This window comes from Gossypium raimondii, chromosome 2 (genome assembly GCF_025698545.1).
Source record: "Gossypium raimondii isolate GPD5lz chromosome 2, ASM2569854v1, whole genome shotgun sequence".
NCBI classification, from domain to species: domain Eukaryota; kingdom Viridiplantae; phylum Streptophyta; class Magnoliopsida; order Malvales; family Malvaceae; genus Gossypium; species Gossypium raimondii.
Genome location: NC_068566.1, coordinates 43,724,713 through 43,748,068, shown reverse-complemented (window position 1 = coordinate 43,748,068; position 23,356 = coordinate 43,724,713). Strand labels below are relative to the sequence as shown.

Here is a 23,356-nt window from a genome sequence, read left to right as displayed (position 1 = left end):
TTGTTTGAAGTCATTTGAGTATCTCTAGGCTTCCTTTATAGTTTGGTTGCATTTGGGGGTCATTTGGGACCTTTTCAGAGCAAATCAGGATAAACAGTGTTAGTGTTGTAACATTGAAAATTGGGTGTCATGACACTGGGGGCAGAATACTCCAATGACTCTAATGTCATGACACTGACTTGTGGTGTTGTGACACCAATGTAACACCACTTGTAAACGTATTTAACCGAGTTATAAAATTTCATCTAAATTAAAACCTTCAAATTTTTTTAACATGCTTTTATAATTCTTCACAATATATCCTTAAAATATTATATTCATAATAAATAGGGCCTACGGGACCCGATACATACTCATGCAATTCAATGCTTCATTTTCATTTCATTCAATTCACAATTTCTCATGCTCACAATTCAAATCATATCATTAGCAATTTCCATTTAATTACCATGTATTTCAATTAAAACACAATAATTAATAATAATTAGATTTGAATTACAGTAATACAAACTTACTAGGCTAAATTGTAGAAATACCATGATACAGGGGCATTTTGGAAATTTTCCATTTCCCTCGACTTTCCACGCGATCTTGATCTAAATTAATAATTTCATTCAATTTATTAATTTAGACAATAAAACTATTAATTCTTGAAATTTCGTCATTTTTTTCCATTTTTACGAAATTACCCTAAAATTTTACTTTTATTTAATTTAGTCCCTGAACCTAAAACATGTAAATTAGCTATTTTTAAAATAAACTCATATTATCAGAATATTCAAATATATTTTTCCTCCTCCTCCACTCCATTCCACATCCTTAATGTACTTAACACTCTTAGAAATAACATTTTCTAAAGTTTCATTATTCACCTTAAGTATATTTCAAGCTGTCTATCCGGTCAGTATCACTAAATTATTTTTATCTGGAGCTACAGAACTCCAAATTATGCACCTTTAATTTTCCCTGAAACCAGACTCATATATCTTTTTACCATAAAATTTTCAGAATTTTTAGTTTAGCAAATTTGTACAGTTTATTCTTTAAAGATTCCCCTGTTTTACTGCCTGCCGTTTCTAATTCTCTTCACTAAAAATCAAATATCTCTTAGTACAAAATTCTGATGGTAGTGTCATTTATTTCTCTTGAAACTAGACTCATTAAAGAATTTAATCATATAAATTAAAAATTACAACTATTTTTTTATAATTTATAATGATTTATCAAAGTTAGAACAGGGGATTCCAAAATCAATCCGACCCTGCCTCACTAAAATTCAAATATCTCAAAATATATAACTCTTTTCTGTTTCTTTCATGTAAAAATATACTCATTAAACTTTCATTTCATATCCTATTCACTCTCTAATTCAATTTCCACAATTTATGGTGATTTTTCAAAGTTAACCTACTGCAGCTACCCAAAACTGTTTTAGTGCAAGATGTTGATAATCAAATTTATAACACCCTCCTTTCCTTTCTCTACAATATTTTCTATCAATTCCTCTTGTTTCCCTTCACTAACATACCAAGAACATAGAATCTTATATAATAAATCCTACATTAACATCAATTCCTACTTTTCAATAATATCAAACTCAAAATATATTGAAATCTTAATGTTCTTACCTTGCTCTATTGATTTCAATCTTTAACTTGATTTTCTCTCTACTCCAGCCTTTATTTCTTGAATCTAACTTGATATTCTAGCTCCAAATAGTCTCCTTATCAATTTTCTCTCTTGGTGGCTATAGAAATTCTTTTAAGTTCTAGATGAAAATGGTGAATTTTTGGTGGAAGGACCAAATTGTAAAGAAAGCAAAACTTTCTTTCTTTCTCTCTTTTTCTCACGTTGGTGCATGGAAAAATGGTGGGTTGCATGCTTCTTCATCTTCCTTTTCTTATATATATACTAAATAAAATAATAATAAAATAATAAAATAACATTTAAAAATCAAATTAAAATACTAATAAACTAATATTTATTTAATTAATATAAAATATCTCCAACATCATCATTATCTTCTAGATTTCTCTCTCTTCTAATTGACCATTTTGCCCTTTATGATCTTTTAAAATTCCATCCTTGAGTTATCACTTAATTTGGTAAAATTGCGATTTAGTCCCTCAAAATTCTTTACCTTTTTCAATTTGGTCCTAATCCATCCATTTTCCTTAGTTTCTAGATCATTCCACCCTTAAAATATTTACATCACTAGTCCTTCAACTTTTTCATATTTACACTTTAACCCCTTAATTTTTTAGTATTTACTCTTGGTAACAAAACTTTTCTCACTTTTGCGATTTAATCCTTTCTTGAACTAATATGTCATAATATACTTCCCAATGTTGACATAACTCCAAAATTTTCCTTTTTTGTCGCTTTATTTCCTTATTTTATTATATCAAAGTTAATATTTTACTATAAAAATTTTTAGGTATTACAATTAAGATCAAAATTTCTCAATATTGCAACACTGATTAGTGAATGTCGCAACAACGGGAACAGTTTGCCTAAAACATGACTTAAATACGGGTTTTTTACAAAATTATTATAAAAAAAGAAAATTTACCAAAATATTATAACTTTTTTATTTACCAAAATATTATAACTTTTTTTATTTACCAAAATATAGCAAAAAAAACAAAAAACAGGAAAAAAAAAACCTGACAACAGCCTAATCAGGCCAATCACATTGGCGGCACCTAAGGTGCCAAAGAGATTGGCGGCACCAATGGTGCCAAAGGACTAAAATGTGACCACCTGCAGTTTCAAGGACCTGACATGCAAATTTACCATTTCAGATTTTGAAAGTGAATTGGGCGCACTAAAATTGAAATGTGGCTAATTGCCTTCTAAGCCCTCCTTATTTATTATTTTCTTTTTATTCCCCTTCAACTCACTTTTTTATTTAATAAACAAGCCATCAACCTATTTTTGTAGTTAAATAAGCCCTTAATTTATGATTTTTACTCATAAAAGCCTTTTATTTTATTATAAAAGTAAATATATTTTACCTAAAGTAAAGCTATTTAAAAAGTATAAACTAATTCGCATTTTATGTATTATTTTGGTAATTTTATGAGAATAGTTTATTTAAAAATTTACTAAATTTGATGAGAATAGTTTATAATTATAATTTATTTTTCTATTTGGGTTACATTTATGGGTGATCAGTTTTATTATTACTTCGGTTTTTCGATAAGGCATGCCTGGTATTTCTATTAATTTTTAATTAAATCTAATATTAGTTAAGTGATAATTAAGATACTTAGAATTCTAATTAAGTAATAACTCTATTTTAATTTAATAAACTATTCTCATTTAATAAACTAATAAAGTGTCATTCAACGATTAAATTAATGATTTTAGTAACAAAAGGACCTTATTAATATAACACCAATAACTTAAGGATATAATTAGAATATTTTAAAATTTAAGGACCAACTTAAATTAAAAATTATAATTTGAAAATATCCAATGCAATTAACTCTTTAAAACCATAAAATATCTTAACTATATTATTTGGAATAATTTAATAAAAGTTATCACTTATATATCAAGGATATGATAAGTTTAAGACAAAAAAATTCATAATTAAACAAATATATTAACTTAATAATAATAAAACATGTCAATTAAATTTTAACTCGATTTATATTGACATTGCTATTAGTGAAGGAGGTCGTGATTCATCCTCTTTTTCTATAATGAAATTAATTTCAAAAAAGAGATAAGATAGTAATTATATTATCATCTAAGTCAATTAATTTAAAATCTTTTACTTAATTAGACTAGATACGATATAATACTCACCCGTATAAGCCATCCACTCAATCCACGGTTGAATCCATACATGCATACATACATCCACCCATCATCATATCGGCATTTAACTCTACCATAGTACCATCCCATCCCACAGTCTTTAAATACTGCAACTCTCTGCACCTTCCTTTCCTCCTATTTTCTACTCTTCAAAAAAACCCAATTCATCATAACGTAAAAGGGTTTTTCGATTCACAATGGGAGAGGTCAGTTAAGCAACAATTTATTCTCATTTCTCCCATCTCTTTTAATCTCGTTTTATTTTTTTTGCCGTTCCATTTCCTTCGATTTCTAGTTCATGACTTACACACCATCTCTTTATCTTGTATCTTTATTGCAGAAAAAGAATGGAAACAAGAAAGGAGGGAATGAAGGAGAAAAGAAGGAAAAGGGTTCTTCGAACTTCGTTTTCAAAGTCGATTGTCTTTGTGAAGGATGTTCCTTCAAAATCCTCAAATGCATTCGTGAATTTCAAGGTATTATTCATGTTTTTACATTTTAAATTTCTGTTTTCTCGCTTGGTTTTCCCGTTATTCACTCTGGGTATTCTCTGTTTTTTTATGGAAGGGGTGGAGACGGTGAAAACAGAGAGCAACTCGAACAAAGTGACTGTACAGGGAGCTGTGGATCCGGCCGCCATTAAAGAGAAACTCGTGAAGAAAACGAGGAAGAATGTTGACCTCGTTTCACCTCAGCCGAAGAAAGATGATAACAAAGAAGAGAAAAAGGAGAAAAAACCAGAGAAAAATCAAGCTTCTGATGACAATAATAATAAGAAACCAGAGAAGAAACCCAAAGAGGTAAACGTTTTACATGTTGATCTCGAATGTGAAAACTGAAAAAGTTTGTTACTAATTTTCTTGTTTCTATTTGAATAATTTTGATTCAGGCCCCTGTAACGACGGCAGATTTGAAGGTGCAACTGAAATGCCAGTGCCAGGGATGCATTGTTAAGATTCGCAAAATCGTGTCCGATACCAAAGGTGATGACCCTTTATGTATTTTTGACTGTTTGGTAGGTTACTATAAAGGCGGCGTGCGTTAAGTTGTTTTAATTTATGGGTTTTTTTTTAAAATATTTTTTTGACGGCATTGTAACTTGCAGGTGTGCATGAGTTCAAAGTAGACGAGGTGAAGGAGTTGGTCACAGTGAAGGGGACTATGGATATTAAGGCCTTGGCTGAGGCATTGAAGGACAAGCTGAAGAAGAGTGTTGAGATTGTGCCACCTAAGAAAGAGAAAGATGGCAAAAATGAGGGTGGCGAGAATGGTGGCGGCGGTGATGGAGGGAAAAAGAAGAACAAAGGTGGCAATGGCGGTGCCGAAGATGGTGGACATGGTGGTGGTGGTGGTGTTAAGATGGAAGGAAGCAAGATGGAATTTATGGTTCAACCCCAATTTGGATATATGCCCGCTTACCCAGGATATGAGCACCCGGGCTATGGGTTCGGTTACGGGCACGGCTACTCCGGGTACGTGCCGGGTTACCCAGTATCTGTTCATCCTCCTCACCACATGTTCAATGATGAGAACCCTAATGCTTGTGCCATTATGTGAGGAGAAATGGATTTTTAATGGCGTAGGGTTTTATGTTAAGGAATGTGTAAATAAGAAATAGAGAAGCAGAGAGTTTACTTGGAAGTCAACATTTTGGGTTAAACTTGGATGGCATTTTATAAAATGTTAATTTTAGGGTTTTGATATTGTAATTTGGTGTTGCCATTTTCAATGCGATTAGTGTTGTTTTGCGCCTATGTTCATCAAGTTGGAGTTTTTATAATTTGGTAACAAACATATTTTGATGTTGGATTGAGGCACCTGAATACATAAGCATGCCCGGATCCTGCCGTACCCTACTTCCTCATCACATCATATGCATTGTTGATGTCAGTGTGACATAAATGGCCACCCAAGGGCAATGCTCATGTATATCCACTAACATGAAAACTCAATTCGATTTAAAAAAGTAAAAATAAAAATCGAATTACTTGAATTGAGTTATTTGAATTTCAAGTTTGAATCGAGTTAAATTTTATAATTCAAATAACTCGAATAATAATCCTTATCAATTTCGAAAATGAATAAATTGGTCTCGCTCAACAAAAAAATATAAAAATAATTCAAAATAATTTTCAAATATTTAAAATATATAAATAAAATTAAATTTTAAAAAGTTTTTAAAACAATAATTTTGTGGACCTAAATAAGTTAATTAATGATTCAAATTTATTATACTAAAACATATATATATTTATTGTGAAAAAGTTTTCAAATATATATGATTTTAAATTTATATGTTTTAATATGGAATTAAGTATAATGTAACAAAAATTTAATTTGACATGTTTAATTTTTTTAATTTAACTCAAACAATTTCACTCAATTCAACTCGAATTTTATTTTACTTGACTTGATTCGAAAATTTTTCGAATTCGAATTAAAATGATAAAAAATAACTCATCAAGTTAATTTTTTTTCGCTCGATTAAACTTGATTCAATCAAACACTCCCTACATATTTACGTCGGGACTCAACTGACATTCATTACCATTTGAAACGGGAGAAGATGAAGTGAGTCACTCTTTCTTTTTCAAGCATTTGAAATAAATGCGAAAATTTAAAAGCATGATTATTGAGGGGATTTTAGCATACACGATTGTTTTAAAACATCTGGTCATAAACGCACGCACAGATTACACCTACCCATCAACCCATTCAATGTGATGAACAATTAAGATTTGCAGTTCGCAATCAATGTCTGCAACCTTACGAGGCTGCTTTCTTTGAATCATAACAGCTTCACACTTTATTTCCTCTTTGACTCAAATTTGCTTGCAAATCTATTCACTTTTGTTCATTTTTGTACTCCTCCCAAAATGATTTCAGATACTCCCAAGTAAATTTGAATGGGTAGAGTCTAAAATAACTCGAAATTGAAATAATATAACTTTTTTTTTTTTAAATTCGAATTGACATCCAAAATCAATCCAACCTATTACCCAATTCACATGTATAAATGTCATATCAGTGAACAACTTCTAAGATTGAACAAATTTGATATTTGCATGAATTTTTGTGAATATGCAAAAGCTTTCCCTCCCACTATGAATCACCAAACAAATGAATTGGCAGAGACACTCTTTGGGTCCACAGCATAAAAAATGACATTAAAAGGGTTGGCCTAATTCAGTTTTAATCCCTCTTGTAGAATTTAATTGGTTAAAATATGCTATAAGTTCTTGTATTTTTATTTTTAGGGATTTAGTTGATTTACTTTCCAGATTTTAGAATTCAGGTTCAATTATTAACATTGTTAAAGATCATTTTGTTAAATTTAGGTTCATTACAACGTTACCTTTTTAGTTACATTGCTATCAAGTGAATATTTTTTAATTTCAAAATGTCACACCAATAAATTTAACGGTGTTAACAATTTGACTTGAATTTTGAAAATTGAAAAGTAGAAAGACTAAATTCTTAGAAAATAAAAGTACAAGAACTAAATTCCAAATTTCTGAAGAGTAGAAAAATTTATGACATATTTTAACCAATTTAGTTCGTTTTCTTTAATTGGATATCATTTTATTCTCTATTTTAATAATGCTTTTCATAGGTTAACTCAACAACAACAACAAAAGAAATTCATAAGTTAGATAACAATATTAATATTTCAATGATTTTCATGAATTTATTAACATTGTTAGCAACTAATAATATTGTTAATACTTGCTGGTTGCATCTTAGCTCAATTAACGTGGGTATTGTTATCAATGCAGGACGAAATGGGTTCGAGTGCGCTGAAATATATTATCTTCTTATTTATGGGTTGAGAAGGGACTACTATAACATTATAAAATCAAATAAATAACATTGTTAATACTTTAACAACAGGAATTAACATACCGATTAGTACTTACTATAACATTATAAAAATAAAAAATCAAATTAAGATAAAAAAAAAATCCCAAATTCAAAACCCTTAGACCAAAAGGGTGTGAATAATAGGGGAGGAGAGAACCTACCAAATTATTTCAAAGAAAACAGGCAGGCCTATGAACCTTGTGAATAAACCCCTTAACTTTCTGTGTGTCGTTATTAGGTGTGCTCAGCATCAAGCCATTTTTTAACCTATTTCTTTGCTGTCCTGGTTAGGGAACAGGATACATGATAAGAGCAACTTGCTGTAATGTACATGGGCTCTTTCTACTCCCTTTCCTGAAATTTTGTGTTATATACGTTTTACGATTTATAAATTCGTAAATTTCTAATGTTCAAAGTACAATATAATTGTTTATTGAGTCTTAGCTTGATTAGTATCGGTATTGTTGTCAGTGCAAGAGAACATGGGTAGTTCTAGGCATTATATCAAAAGAAACAGATATGACAAAAACCTATAATGAGATTAATGTTCAAAAAATACAATATAACTTATTACTACAAAGTTTACTAAAAGGCTAAAAAGGGACAAACACTGGGCAATCAGTCACCCAACAAGCCAATGCTTCATGGTGGATGTTGCCATCACCCCATTGTAAGGTTTGGTACAATTTAGGATATTGTTATATATTAGTGAATTATAATTTTCGCTTTTTAAAAAAACCAATTGATTTTTTATATAAAAGAGCAAATTAGTGAAAATTAATTATTTTGATAATTATAATTTCACCTTTTAAATGATATAGGGTAAGTATAACACTAATTATAGGAAATAGATCAAATTATAACAAATTAAAATATAAGGACTAAATTTTCCTGATGTATTTGACCTATATTATCTAAAATTTGTAAAAGTGAACATGAGAAAGAAAGTTCATGATGATGTGAGTGTTCCTTTTTCTTTCTTTCAATCAAATGTTTTCTTGGCAGTATTTGAGCTTCCATTTTTTCCAAACAATTTCCTTCTGCAAGCATATTCAATTTTCTCTCCATTTTTCAATGAAACCCATCATTTAGTGCCATGTAGATTTAACCCCTTTTTTCCCCTCCCAAGCTTATCTCTTTTGCATGTGCACATGTAAAGTCATGATGTGGGTGGCATGCATGTACATGAATCCCATCATGGTGATGATGATGCCTAAATGTGCTATTTCATGCAGCATATAGCAGCTCAAACCCTCCTTCCAGTGCCCCTATTTTCCTTTGTGAAATTAAGGGGAAACTTCCACAAAGGAGTGGGAAAGGTTGCAATCTTATGTCCTTTTACAAGTTTAGTGTTGTTTGTAATAATTCCAAAATTTCTTTGTTTGCTAGACAAGAAAGGGAAATTAAAGGGTTGGAGCTTTAGAAAATGAAGGAATATTCCACCTACTTACCAAGAAATTTCAAGACTAGAGTTTAATAATGAATACATGTTGACTGTTAAGAAATTGAGAATTTAATAATGTTTATTAAGTTAAGTTATAAGGAGTTCGAATGTTTTTTTAAGTAAGATTTCAGGTTCGAGTCTCGTGGATTGAAGAAAATAACATTGAGAAAGCATTGTCTCTGTTCGGGGATTCAATTCTGTTCGATTCTAGATTTAATCGTGGTCTAATATGATTAAGATATCTTAGACAAAAAAAAATGAATTATAGTCTTTGACATTGTAAAGAAAAACAAAAGAGTGTTTAATGTCATGGATGAATAGAGACTGTTCTTCCTTGTAATGTAAAGAGTATAAAAGGGGGGAAATTTACTTTAAAGATTCCAAATCCATGTGATTAAAGAGTCTTTTGAATCCTTTAAAGAAGTGATGATTGCATAAGCTCAATCCCATGTGATAAAGAAGTAGATAACATAGAAAAAACAGAGTTAAAGAGAAAAAGGATTCATTTTTCATGCATGAGAAAAGAATCCAATTTTATATGGATATTGCCCGATAAATAAAAAGGAAAAGTGTTAAAGAAAAATATATGTTACAGGTGTTAAAGGTATTTCCTTTTTTGAATTCAGATCTTAATATAGCTTATAGAATTTTGAAAAAAAAAAAGAATTAATGCAGTTATTATTGTTATAATTTTGCATGGATTTTGAACTTTATTCCAGAGGCAGAATCAGCACATGCTATATTTTCATGATGAATTTTGAAAGGCAAAACAGCACAAACTTCTTTGGAATATGAACATGGAAGTATCCTTTGGTCATTATGATTCAACTAACTTTTTGCTGGGGTTGGATTTTGTTTGTGACAATGTTAAGCAATAATAATAATATAATATTCTCACTCAATTTAATTTCATAAAAAAATATTTCATTTCTATAGGGAAACATGAAACTGGAGCTCAAACATGTCTTGAAACATGTTTATTTTCCAAGTTGCAGGGTTCCATTGTGGAACTTCCAGGCTTGGAAATTACTTATGAAACAAGAGTAGTATACGATACACATCCATATATTATCTGGCTTTTGTTCTTTTCCCTGTACTGTGTCAAAAACTATATCAGAAACTTGGCCGTGATGGATTGTCTTCAATATCTTCGAGAACGACCTTAACTCCATGGTTCTTAAGGGCATTGACAACAGCCCAGACCTTGGTTCGGTTCTTAAAGCCTTTCTTCTCGACCTCCTTGTTTACATCAACATGAATCCCTCTTCCCTGTCCTTGCTCAAGACCTTCCACCTTGAGTCGCATAGCCAATACCTCACCGACAACGGTTGCTGCCTTGGCATTGCAAGACCGGCCGCACTCCAATGAGTTCTTGATGGAATGTTCAACCGTTGATGCTGTTGCAACTATCCGTCCATTATTTCTGTCCACGACATTTGCTGTTATGTACTTAAGTGATACGAACAACCTCAGCACATACCTCTTCAGCACTGTCATCCTTTTGAGTTCCCAAACAATCTGTTTAACATAACAAAACGATATCAAGTTTAGCAGTTTATACGTTATAATAACATAGCACTTCATTTCACTAAGTTGCAGCCAAACTGAAGAATAGCATACCGATATTTGTACTACAATGGAGGTAAAAACATATTCACCATTTCTAAAGTCATTCCAGACATTATTGACAAATTTTAAGTTTGAAAACTTTCCAAGTTAATTTGTTAAACTACCTCAAGACATCTGATAACACTGGATTTCAAATTTCCTTTTCTATCTGCCCTTTGTGGGCGTACTACCAGGTCCAACAACGGTATCATTGTTCTATTTATTTGTGCATTTTCCCTATTTTAACAAAACCATTATAGTGAACTAATAGCAATTAACTGAGTTTCAACAATGGGTGATGCATTCCATGTAATAAGCCTACTAGAAAAATTATAGCCAATTTTGAAGAAAGCTTTAGGAACTGCCTCGCAGTCACCCTAGGAATCATGACAAAAGAACATCTCAAGGTCAACTCGGAAGATGTATATTTACATACTTGGACCTGAATAAGTCTCTCTTCTTTGATTTTTCTATCCCTCATTGACTCATGAAATCGGCGTTTTCATAACAAAGAAAAAGATACGAACCGGTGTTTCGATTGAGTTGATGCAGAGGAGGTGTATCTGAATTCTTGAGGACGTGTTGCAAATGTATATTGCAAATAAAGTAACTGTCATGTCATACAACACAAGGGCTTCGGCCTAAATTCTCAAGTCAATATAATATTAAATGAAACCCAAGTTCTAACTTTATCTCCAATAGTTTATCTTCACCATGCAGTTCAAATGACGAAGTAAAGAGAAAGCAAGAATTACATGTAAGCATCTAAAGAGAAAGCAAGAATTACATGTAAGCATCTCAATAAGCTCTGTAAGCAGAGTAAACACTTTTTCAATAACATTATGCCATATCATGGAAAGTTTTACCAGACCACCAACATCCAAGGAAGAAACAGAAACATCAATCTTCGATAACCCGTTAAACTTATTGAAGCTCAAAGAAATAGGAAAAGCCATGGCATGGATTTTTAAAGCTCAACGTTGATGCTAGCAGAGGTCTAATAATAAGTTGGGGCTCGGGGCAGTGATTCAAGATGCAAATGGAGACTTTGTCGATGCTAGGTGCCAGGTGCAAATTGGCACTGCCAATATATTTATGTTGGAAGCTTATGCTCTTGTTTGGAGTTCAATGGCTTTTAGAAATGTGTATTAGAAATCGTTATAGAAAGTGATTCACTTGTGATAATTCGGTACTTTACAAGCACTGACCATGTAGTGTCAAGCCTAGGGCACCTAATTACTTATATTAAGTCCTTTTATTCTAGTTTGGGGATGGTTTATTTTAAACATGTACTTAGGTCACGGAATCAACCAACTCATCTTCTAGCTAGTTTTGCTACCTTGAGAAGTGGTTGCAATTTTATTTGGTAGCATGATCTGCCTAAATGTATTGATCAATGGTTATGCATGGACAATCTTATTAGTGAATGACCTTACAGGTGCACTTTTCTTCCGCTCTTCAGCTTCAATGAGTGGTCTTATAATAAGGGTACCTTATCATAAAAAGAAAAAGGAAAAAGAAAGTATATAGTGAAGCTTAAAATACAGTGATGGTCCAGAGTGGTTTGTTTCCAGAAAGAAGAGAAAATGTGACAAGAAAAAAAGCAAATGCTTGCATGAAGTGTGAATTAAGCATCTTATAGAGCCTCAAGTGCTGAACCCTTTCAAGCAATGCCACTATGGGTTTAAATCTTCTAACTTAGAACTACTACAAAATGTATAGCATAAGGCAAAGCAACATAAGCAACACAAACAGAAAACTAAAACATATATTTTCTATCTGAACTTAAATCTTTCATTCAAAAGAGAAGGCTTTATTTAACCAGAAACCCAATGACCAAAGATTCAGAATTTAGAAAATTGAGATTAATTAAAAAACAGAACTTGGGTTTAACAGGAATATAAAAATTACATAGCAAAACAAGGTTCAATTTTCAGTGAGGCAAATGATCAAACAATTTACGTTCTAACAAATTGCAAACAAGCAAATTCAGGCAGCAGAGAAATGAACTTCACTACAAAATAAAATCTAACTTCAAACCCAAAACAAACAAAAAAGCCAAAAAAAAAAAAACTACCAGAAAACGGAAAGCCCAAATCGAGAGAAGAATCCAAAGAGAAACCACTGATGCACTGATCGAGCAATTAGCGAATAGAAGAAAACTGTAGTCTTTGCAGATACCATCAGTGAAAACTGAAAGTGAGAACAGATAAATGGGTCGGGCCAACATGTCCGCTCTAAAGCTCAATAAACAAAAAGATTGATTTTACTATACATCCCCAACTATGTTACAATTTCAAATTAGTCCAAACTTCAATATATCCTACTTGAATTTTCAAAATATCAACAGTGAATTAATCAGATTTTCTTTTAACCTTGTTAGTTTAAGTATAACTTGGATTTATAGTGAAAATATTTAAAAACATATATATATCAATTTGTAAACATGTTTGTACAAATCGTATTAATAACTTAAACACGATGTTTTAAAAAGCTGTGAAAAAGTTGTGCAGCAATCGGGAAGATGATTCGGTTATTGGGGCTATTATCAAGGATATACAGAGGTTAAGGGAGGGTTTTCATAGCTGCAAGTTTCTATACACTGCTAAGGGGGGAAATGAATCGTCACACATTATGGCTACAGAGGGACTAAAAAGCGGGGAAACGATTTACCTTATGGATGAGGTGCCGGGATTTGTTATGAGGGAGGTGGAGAGAGACAGAACACAAACTGGGTCATGAGTACCAATGTTCCCGATGGAGGAGGATGATTACCACAACAGAAGAGATGGTGGATCTAGTGGCGTAGGATTAGCAGTGGACACGAAAAGTTGGTGAAAATAGCTGATAAAACTTTACTGGCAAATAGGTAAAGGAAAAGGGAAAGGGATGTTCGGCTTTCAGGGGTTAATAGAGCAAAAAAACGAGCAATTTACCAATAAAAGCCCTTTTTTTAAAAATTACCGAAATTGGCCCATTATTTAATTATTTACCGGAATGGTCCATTTTCCGCAAAATCGCGTCCATGTCGTGCGATTTGAGAGTCTGTACGCTAGGAAATCGCGCCACGTCGGTAGCGCTTTTGTCGACGTGACAGAATCGCTACCGACCGCCGCGATTTACCACAAGTGAAAAGACTCCAACGGTGAAAAAAAATATCGGGCCCATTTCGATAAATTTTAAAAATATAGGGATTTTTGGTATTTTGCCCAAAAAAGCATTTTGAAGTAATAATTCATAAACAGTTTATGTTTTTTAGCTTGGAAAACTTTGAAAGGCCATAAATTTTCGCTCGGTTGTTCGATTGAGGCGATTTTTTTTATTTCGAATAACTTTTCGAGATCTACGCGTGAATTAATCAGATTTTTTTTAACCTTGTTAGTTTAAGTATAACTTGGATTTATCGTGAAAATATTTAAAAACATATACATATCAATTTGTAAACATGTTTGTACAAATCGTATTAATAACTTAAACACGATGTTTTAAAAAGCTGTGAAAAAGTTGTGCAGCAATCGGGAAGATGATTCGGTTATTGGGGTTATTATCAAGGATATACAGAGGTTAAGGGAGGGTTCCATAGCTGCAAGTTTCTATACACTGCTAAGGGGGGAAATGAATCGTCACACATTATGGCTACAGAGGGACTAAAAAGCGGGGAAACGATTTACCTTATGGATGAGGTGCCGGGATTTGTTATGAGGGAGGTGGAGAGAGACAGAACACAAACTGGGTCATGAGTACCAATGTTCCCGATGGAGGAGGATGATTACCACAACAGAAGAGATGGTGGATCTAGTGGCGTAGGATTAGCAGTGGACACGAAAAGTTGGTGAAAATAGCTGATAAAAATTTACCGGCGAATAGGTAAAGGAAAAGGGAAAGGGATGTTCGGCTTTCAGGGGTTAATAGAGCAAAAAAAGGAGCAATTTACCAATAAAAGCCATTTTTTCAAAAATTACCGAAATGGGCCCATTATTTAATTATTTACCGAAATGGTCCATTTTCTGTGAAATCGCGTCCACGTCAACGCGATGTCAGGGTACGCGCCAGGAAATCGCGCCCTCTAAGATGCGATTTCCTACCGCGTCAGCAAAACGCGCTGATGTGGCCGCGATTTCGGCCCACGCGTGAACACTACCAAACGGTCAAAAAAATAAAATACCGGGCCCATTTTGATAAATTTTAAAAATATAGGGCTTTTTGGTATTTTGCCCAAAAAAAGCATTTTGAAGTAATAATTCATAAACAGCTTATGTTTTTTAGCTTGGAAAACATTGAAAGGCCATAACTTTTCATTCGGCTGTCCGATTGAGGCGATTTTTTTAATTTCGAATAACTTTTCGAGATCTACGCGTGAATTAATCAGATTTTTTTTAACCTTGTTAGTTTAAGTATAACTTGGATTTATCGTGAAAATATTTAAAAACATATATATATCAATTTGTAAACATGTTTGTACAAATCGTATTAATAATTTAAACACGATGTTTTAAAAAGCTGTGAAAAAGTAGTGAAAAAGTTGTGCAGCGATCGGGAAGATGATTCGATTATTGGGGCTATTATCAAGGATATACAGAGGTTAAGGGAGGGTTTCCATAGCTGCAAGTTTCTATACACTGCTAAGGGAGGAAATGGATCGTCACACATTATGGCTACAGAGGGACTAAAAAGCGGGGAAATGATTTATCTTATGGATGAGGTGCCAGGATTTGTTATGAGGGAGGTGGGGAGAGACAAAAGACAAACTGGGTCATGAGTACCAATGTTCTCGATGGAGGAGGATGATTACCACGACGGAAGAGATGGTAGATCTAGTGGCGTAGGATTAGCAGTGGAAACGGAAAGCTGATAAAACTTTACCGGCGAACAGGTAAAGGAAAAGGGAAAGGGATGTTCGGCTTTCAGGGGTTAATAGAGCAAAAAAACGGGCAATTTACCAATAATGGGCCCATTATTTAATTATTTAATTATTTACCGGAATGGTCCATTTTTTTTCAATAACGGGCAATTTACCAATAACGGGCAATTTACCAATAAAAGCCCTTTTTTTTCAAAAATTACCGAAATGAGCCCATTATTTAATTATTTACCGGAATGGTCCATTTTTCGCGAAATCGCGTCCACGTCAGTGCGATGTCAGGGTAAGCGAGCCGAAATCGCGACCACGTCAGTGCGCTTTGCTGACGTGGCCGCAATTTCGGCTCGCTCGTGTACAGTACCCAACGGTCAAAAAAATAAAATACCGAGCCCATTTCGATAAATTTTAAAAGTAAATTTACCTTATGGATGAGGTGCCAGAATTTGTTATGAGGGAGGTGGAGAGAGCCAGAAGACAAACTGGGTCATGAGTACCAATGTTCCCGATGGAGGAGGATGATTACCACGACGGAAGAGATGGTGGATCTAGTGGCGTAGGATTAGCTGTGGAAACGGAAAGCTGGTGGAAATAGCTGATAAAACTTTGTCGGGGAACAGTTAAAGGAAAAGGGAAAGGGATGTTCGGCTTTCAGGGGTTAATAGAGCAAAAAAACGGGCAATTTACCAATAAAAGCCCTTTTTTTCAAAAATTACCGAAATGGGCCCATTATTTAATTATTTACTGGAATGGTCGTTTTTCAGCGCGCTGACGTGGCCGCGATTTCGGCCCGCGCGTGAACACTACCAAACGGTCAAAAAAATAAAATACCGGGCCCATTTCGATAAATTTTAAAAATATAGGGCTTTTTGGTATTTTCCCTCCAAAAAAAGCATTTTGAAGTAATAATTTATGAACAGTTTATGTTTTTTAGCTTGGAAAACTTTGAAAGGCCATAACTTTTCGCTCGGTTGTTCGATTGAGGCGATTTTTTTTGATTTCGAATAACTTTTCGAGATCTACGCGTGAATTAATCAGATTTTTTTAACCTTGTTAGTTTAAGTATAACTTGGATTTATCGTGAAAATATTTAAAAACATATATATATCAATTTGTAAACATGTTTGTACAAATCGTATTAATAACTTAAACACGATGTTTTAAAAAGCTGTGAAAAAGTTGTGCAGCGATCGGGAAGATGATTCGGTTATTGGGGCTATTATCAAGGATATACAGAGGTTAAGGGAGGGTTTCCATAGCTGCAAGTTTCTATACACTGCTAAGGGGGAAATGGATCGTCACACATTATGGCTACAAAGGGACTAAAAAGCGGGGAAACGATTTACCTTACGGATGAGGTGCCGGGATTTGTTATGAGGGAGGTGGAGAGAGACAGAAGACAAACTGGGTCATGAGTACCAATGTTCCCGATGGAGGAGGATGATTACCACGACGGAAGAGATGGTGGATCTAGCGGCGTAGGATTAGCAGTGGAAACGGAAAGCTGATAAAACTTTACCGGCGAACAGGTAAAGGAAAAGGGAAAGGGATGTTCGGCTTTTAGGGGTTAATAGAGCAAAAAAACGGGCAATTAACAATAAAAGCCCTTTTTTTCAAAAATTACCGAAATGGGCCCATTATTTAATTATTTACCGGAATGGTTTATTTTCCGCGAAATCGCGTCCACGTCGATCTTGATGTCGAGTACGCAGAGAAATTATGGCCTCGTCGGTACCGACGAGGCCATGATTTCTACCACGTGATCAAGACTCAACGGTCAAAAAAATAAAATACCATTGTTTGCCGCAGTTTTCGTCGAAAAAGATCATTTTTTACCTCTAAATTTTGATTTTTTCGGTTTAAAATTGAATTTTGAAACATTAAAATCATTATTTTCTTTATTTATTTGAAGTAAACACCAGATTTTTTTTACAAAATTGTTGTATTATTTTTTCTGATTTGACATGTGTATGGTATAGGTCCGATAAATCGTTAGAACGTATGTAATATAGTTAAGATAATAACAATTTTTTTATAATATGTTAATTAATTAGTTTAGCTTAGTTGGTTAAGATGCTTGCTCTTTTCCCTTTAGTTTTTTACCAAAACAATTTTATGCTAAGGGTATTCTAGTCATTTTAGTTTTTTCCATTATGCTATTACACCTCTATTCCATTCAACCAAACACAAGATTACTATTACGCCTCTATTCCATTACATTCAACCAAACAATGGATTAGCTATTACACCTCTAATCCAATACACCTCTAATCCCAATACACCTCTAATCCAATACACCTCTAATCCAATACAGCGAACCAAACGCACCCTTAGTACTTTGGTTCAAATTTTGTTGGTAATAATTTTGAATCTTTTTTGTACTTGTTGCATTTATTTTTTTAATCAATTAACTCTTCAATATTACATTAATATATATTATTAGGGGCAAAATACCAAAAAAAGCCCTATTTTTTAAAAATTTACTGAAATGAGCCCGGTATTTTATTATTTACCGGAATGGGCCATTTTCCCCGAAATCGCGTCCACGTCAGTGCGCTTTGCTTACGTGGACACAAATCGCGCCACGAGGTCGCGATTTGTGTCCACGTAAGCAAAGCGCCACCGACGTGATGCGATTTTCGACATCGCCCCCGACATCGCTACCGACGTGGACGCGATTTTGGGGAAAATGGCCCATTCCGGTAAATAATTAAATACTGGGTCTATTTTGGTAAATTTTAAAAAATAGGACTTTTATGTGTAATTTGCCCAAAAAAAAAACGAAAGGCCACGGGTGAGAAGCTTTGAGTAGAAATATAGGTCAATTTACTAAAAGATAAATAAATTTGTTTTTTTAATGTTACTATTTTATTATTATGTAATTATTATTTTGTTATTATTATTTGGATATTGTATAAAATTTATTTTATTGTTAATTTTGTTATTATTTTAGAGATATTTACTTGTTAAGTTGTATTTATTTTAGTGTTATTTAGTATACATATTTTTAAAATTTTATTTTTAATTTGTTAAGAAATATTTATTTTGATGTTTTTAGTATTTTTGATCTATTATATATATTTAATAATTATATAAAAATAATATAAAAATTAATACGGGTCAGGCTGGGCCTGAATTTTAGCATTTTTATCCAAGCCTAGGCCTAGCACACGGGCTTAGATTTTTAGTTGAGCCTAGTCTGAAATCAACATGGCCCATGAACACCTCTGCTAGTAATTAATCATTCACATTTTGTAAACCCTTTAAGGGTAGATACAATAATGCATTCTATAGGCCTATCAAGGGGTTTTAAATTTAATAAAGATGTTTTGAAGCATAGAGATGAATTTGAAATTTAATAATAATTTAGAGATGTGTGGAGAAATTAACCCAAAAAAGAGACGTGGTTGAATTAATAACCTCGAAACGACAACGTTTGTTTTGACTAAGAGAGGCAAACTGAGGTCCGTTTAAAAAAGAAACCGGTGGAGATATCACCGTACACGTGTCCTCACCTCCTTCCATCATTCTTCCTTGCTTCAAAAACAGACCTCTCCTCTCTTCCGAAGGCTTCCACAACTCAGAAACCCTATTTTTCGGAGTTTTACGTCTGATTGTATTTCTCCAGCAGGGCACTGTAGCACCAAATTTCCGTACGTCCAAACCCTAGATCCATTTTCACCTTCTCTGATCCTCCCTCGACTAACGGAGATATTGATTCTTTTCGAATTTAATCTTCTTTCTTTTGCATTAATTGCAGTTCTAGATTTGTTGTGGTGGTTAGATTTCAAGATGGTGTCCGACGCAAGCAAGAAGAAGGCTGCTCAGAAGAAGGCTGCTGCGGCTGCAAAGAGAGGAGGGAAGGCCGCTGCATCTTCCAAGGCGGCAGCTGCAGCGACCGCGGAGAACGGCGTTGATAATGCTTCTGATAAAGTTAGCATGCTCCAGATATCCGATCGGACCTGTACTGGTGTTCTCTGCTCGCATCCTCTTTCCAGAGATATTCGTGTAAGTTGGAAGGATTCCTTCCTTTGTGAGAATAAATGTGATTTATTTCTATTTTTTTTTATTGTTGCAGAAAATGTTAGTATATGATTTATTTCTTAAAAAACAGTTAAGTAATATCTAATCGCATTCCTGAGCTCCGTAAACCGAAATCAATGAATAGGAATTAATCCACTCGAAGTCCTAAAGATAATCAAAATCTTATTTGAAATCATATACGAAAATAAATAAATCATGTTCTCTAAACAGTAACTCAAAACCTTCTCGATACCTGTTCAGTCCACTTGCGTATCATTTACTAAATTAGTCATATTTTAAGTTGCAAAATTTGAAATCATGATCCATTTGAAGATTTAAAGGCCACACTTAGTATGGACTTTTTATAAAATGCAGTAAAATCTCGATGCTGCCAGGCAACCCGAACAACGTATGCTTAAAAATAAGATATCTCCAAATGTTTTTTCTAAAGCATACTCTTCTTTTTATGCTAAATTGTTTGAGTGAAAGAAGAAAAGTGTAAAGCTTGTATTTTAGCTTCCAAAAATTAATACTGGAACGATTCATTAGTTTGGGAATATCCATTTATGAATATAGACTAATTAGTTAAAAAGTTTTGATATATTTGATTGATTCCATTATTGGAGGTAAAAAAACCTTTCTGTATTTTCAAGATGTGTCCTTGAATCATAATTTATATTGATGTTGAATTGATTTTCTTGTTGCAGATAGAGTCCTTATCAGTTACTTTCCACGGACATGATCTTATTGTTGATTCAACATTGGAGCTTAATTATGGCAGGTTTGATGACTTTATATCATGTTGCTTAGGAATATTCATTGTAAAATCTTGTTTGGGATATTTATCTGATGAGACCACTGTCTATTTCATATTATCTTTGCAGACGCTATGGTTTGCTAGGATTAAATGGTTGTGGGAAATCCACGCTGCTTACTGCAATAGGGTTGCGTGAACTTCCAATTCCGGAGCACATGGATATCTATCACCTGACGAGGGAGATTGAAGCTTCAGATATGTCTGCATTGCAGGCTGTCATAAGTTGTGATGAAGAGAGGTTGAAGTTGGAGAAAGAAGCAGAAATCTTGGCAGCACAGGTTATTCAGCAAACCCAGTGTTGTAATCATGCTAAGTTTCATCAAAAACATGCATTATAACCTCGTTTTCTGTATTTTTATCCATTAATTTTGTTTTAGGATGATGGTGGTGGAGAGACACTTGAACGTATCTATGAGCGATTGGATGCCTTGGATGCATCAACTGCTGAGAAACGTGCTGCTGAAATTTTATTTGGCCTCGGTTTCAACAAGATGATGCAGGCAAAGAAAACCCGAGATTTCTCTGGTGGTTGGAGAATGAGGATTGCATTGGCACGGGCTCTATTCATGAATCCCACCATTCTTTTGCTTGATGAGCCAACCAATCATTTAGGTAGGTATTTCGTGTTTTTTATGTGTATGCCATGCTGTTTATTAATATTTTTAATTAATGAAGTCTATTCATGAATCCGCCACTCTTTTTCTTCATGGCCCACCGATCGTTGAGTTAGGTCTTTAATGGTCATTTGGTTAGACTCATAAGTTTGACATGGAGAACATTTTCACTATGATTATCAATTCTGATGCTTACAATTGGTTTAATTGGAAACAGATTTAGAAGCTTGTGTCTGGTTGGAAGAAAATTTGAAGAGATTTGATCGTATCCTTGTTGTGGTATCACATTCCCAGGATTTCCTGAACGGAGTTTGTACGAACATTATCCATATGCAAAACAAAAAACTTAAGTTGTACACTGGCAATTACGATCAGTACGTTCAAACTCGTTCTGAATTGGAAGAGAACCAGATGAAACAATACAAGTGGGAGCAGGAACAGATTGCTTCAATGAAGGAGTACATTGCTCGCTTCGGTCACGGGTCAGCCAAACTAGCCCGGCAGGCACAGAGTAAGGAGAAGACATTGGCAAAGATGGAGCGAGGTGGACTCACGGAGAAGGTAGTCAGGGACAAGGTTCTGGTGTTTCGATTTGTTGATGTCGGAAAACTTCCTCCACCGGTACTGCAGTTTGTGGAAGTTACTTTCGGATACACGCCTGAGAATCTGATCTACAAGAACTTGGACTTTGGGGTAGACTTGGACTCAAGGATAGCATTAGTAGGACCTAATGGTGCAGGGAAGAGTACACTGCTGAAACTGATGACAGGTGAATTGACTCCTATTGATGGAATGGTCCGACGGCATAACCATCTGCGAATTGCGCAATTCCATCAGCACTTGGCAGAGAAACTGGATATGGAAATGTCAGCTCTCCAGTACATGATAAGAGAATACCCTGGAAATGAGGAAGAGAAGATGAGAGGTGCAATCGGGAAGTTTGGATTGTCAGGGAAAGCGCAAGTGATGCCAATGAAGAACCTATCCGATGGACAGAGGAGTCGAGTCATCTTCGCGTGGTTAGCATTTCGACAACCCCACTTGCTGCTGCTAGATGAGCCCACTAACCATTTGGATATCGAGACGATCGATTCACTGGCGGAAGCATTGAACGAGTGGGACGGTGGGTTGGTACTGGTGAGTCACGATTTCCGGCTGATAAACCAGGTAGCCGAGGAGATATGGGTGTGTGAAAATCAAGCTGCAACACGATGGGAAGGGGACATCATGGACTTCAAGCAGCATCTCAAGAGTAAAGCTGGTTTATCTGATTGAAACAAAGTAGTAATTAGCATATAACTTTAAAGCAGATGGTGTCCACCACCCCAGATGAGTTATTCTCGCGTGGTGGATTAAGCTAGTAGCCGCTATTTAGTATTTTTATAGAGCAGAGGTAACGAGGAAAGGCTTTGTTATTGTTTGAAGCCATCGAGTTTTCGTGACCTCTGTTTGGTGGGTTTAGCAAAGCAGGATTTGTTGCCATTTGGTTTTTTAAACCTGGGTTTGCTTTCTCCGAGGGGTTGGTTGTTCGGTGATACCTGTTCTAGGTTTAAAGCTCTTTAGGCATTGTGCTGCCGAGGATTTGGCATCATATAATCATTCCTATGCTGTATTTTGTGTTTCCCATCTTTTTTGTTTTTTCTTGCATTAACTTGGATTTTCAGGTTGAACAGTGTTATGCGTGTAATATTTTCTGTTCTCTATTTTAAGAAAGAGGGTTATGAATAATTTAAGCATTACAATATGCAGAATGCATGAGAAGGATAAAAAAGTACAGACTTTCTTAAACCCAATATTTTCAATCAACCCTCTCTTAAGCCGCAAGCTCCCTAAACTCTCCCATCTTCTCCATCCAAAAGTTCTTGAACTTCATCAAAATCTTCCCCCAAAACCGAAATCATCTTTGGCTTCCTTCCTTCTCTCATGGCTTCATCCAAAATTTCTCGCTGCGTTGGAATCGACTCCTTTGGTATTTTGCTAGACAAATCCCTCGCAATTAATAAACCCATCACCGTCAGCGTCGATGTCTTTGATCATTTTTCTGAGAGTTGTTTATAGGAGAGCTGTTGGCCGAGGGAGCGCATGATGGAAGCATGCTCAGATGATGCAGGGATATGCATTTTAGTGGAGCACAAACCGGAAAGGATTCTCTAAGCTGTTCCAGCAACAAAGGCTTGTAAACCACATGACGCCATTGCAAATTTACTAATTAAATTATTCATTTTAGAATTGAAGTAAATTGGAATTCAATAGAATCCTAGTATAAAATTTGTTCTTTTAGCCTTCTGTTCTAACAGAGAATG

At 34.3% G+C, this 23,356-nt stretch overlaps 3 protein-coding genes across 9 annotated transcripts; 2 read left to right on the top strand and 1 right to left on the bottom strand.

Moving 5' to 3' along the window:
* The first annotated feature begins 3,906 nt into the window (after positions 1-3,906).
* On the top strand, positions 3,907-5,582 carry LOC105788983 (heavy metal-associated isoprenylated plant protein 3). Its single transcript, XM_012616150.2, has 5 exons — positions 3,907-4,034; positions 4,169-4,304; positions 4,396-4,628; positions 4,718-4,811; positions 4,934-5,582. The coding sequence occupies exons 1-5, from the start codon at positions 4,026-4,028 to the stop codon at positions 5,383-5,385; spliced, it is 924 nt and encodes a 307-aa protein (XP_012471604.1). The 5' UTR covers positions 3,907-4,025; the 3' UTR covers positions 5,386-5,582.
* Positions 5,583-10,014: 4,432 nt separating this feature from the next.
* Positions 10,015-14,534, bottom strand: LOC105788980 (uncharacterized). 7 transcript variants are annotated; one of them, XM_052627585.1, is made up of 4 exons: positions 14,413-14,534; positions 12,819-12,934; positions 11,269-11,382; positions 10,015-10,651 (listed from the first exon to the last, which is right to left on the bottom strand). In XM_052627585.1, exons 3-4 carry the CDS (start codon positions 11,356-11,358, stop codon positions 10,247-10,249), a joined length of 495 nt encoding a protein of 164 aa, XP_052483545.1. In that variant the 5' UTR covers positions 11,359-11,382; positions 12,819-12,934; positions 14,413-14,534; the 3' UTR covers positions 10,015-10,246. The 7 variants fall into 7 exon arrangements, with proteins under 7 accessions (XP_052483545.1, XP_012471597.1, XP_052483547.1 ...); XM_012616143.2 differs by lacking the exon at positions 14,413-14,534 and adding an exon at positions 13,415-13,544; XM_052627587.1 differs by lacking the exon at positions 11,269-11,382 and having other exon boundaries at positions 14,413-14,531.
* A 4,580-nt stretch (positions 14,535-19,114) lies between these two features.
* On the top strand, positions 19,115-22,781 carry LOC105788979 (ABC transporter F family member 1). Its single transcript, XM_052627583.1, has 6 exons — positions 19,115-19,252; positions 19,360-19,607; positions 20,330-20,403; positions 20,507-20,717; positions 20,817-21,051; positions 21,271-22,781. Exons 2-6 carry the CDS (start codon positions 19,392-19,394, stop codon positions 22,326-22,328), a joined length of 1,794 nt encoding a protein of 597 aa, XP_052483543.1. The 5' UTR covers positions 19,115-19,252; positions 19,360-19,391; the 3' UTR covers positions 22,329-22,781.
* The last annotated feature ends 575 nt before the right edge of the window (positions 22,782-23,356 follow it).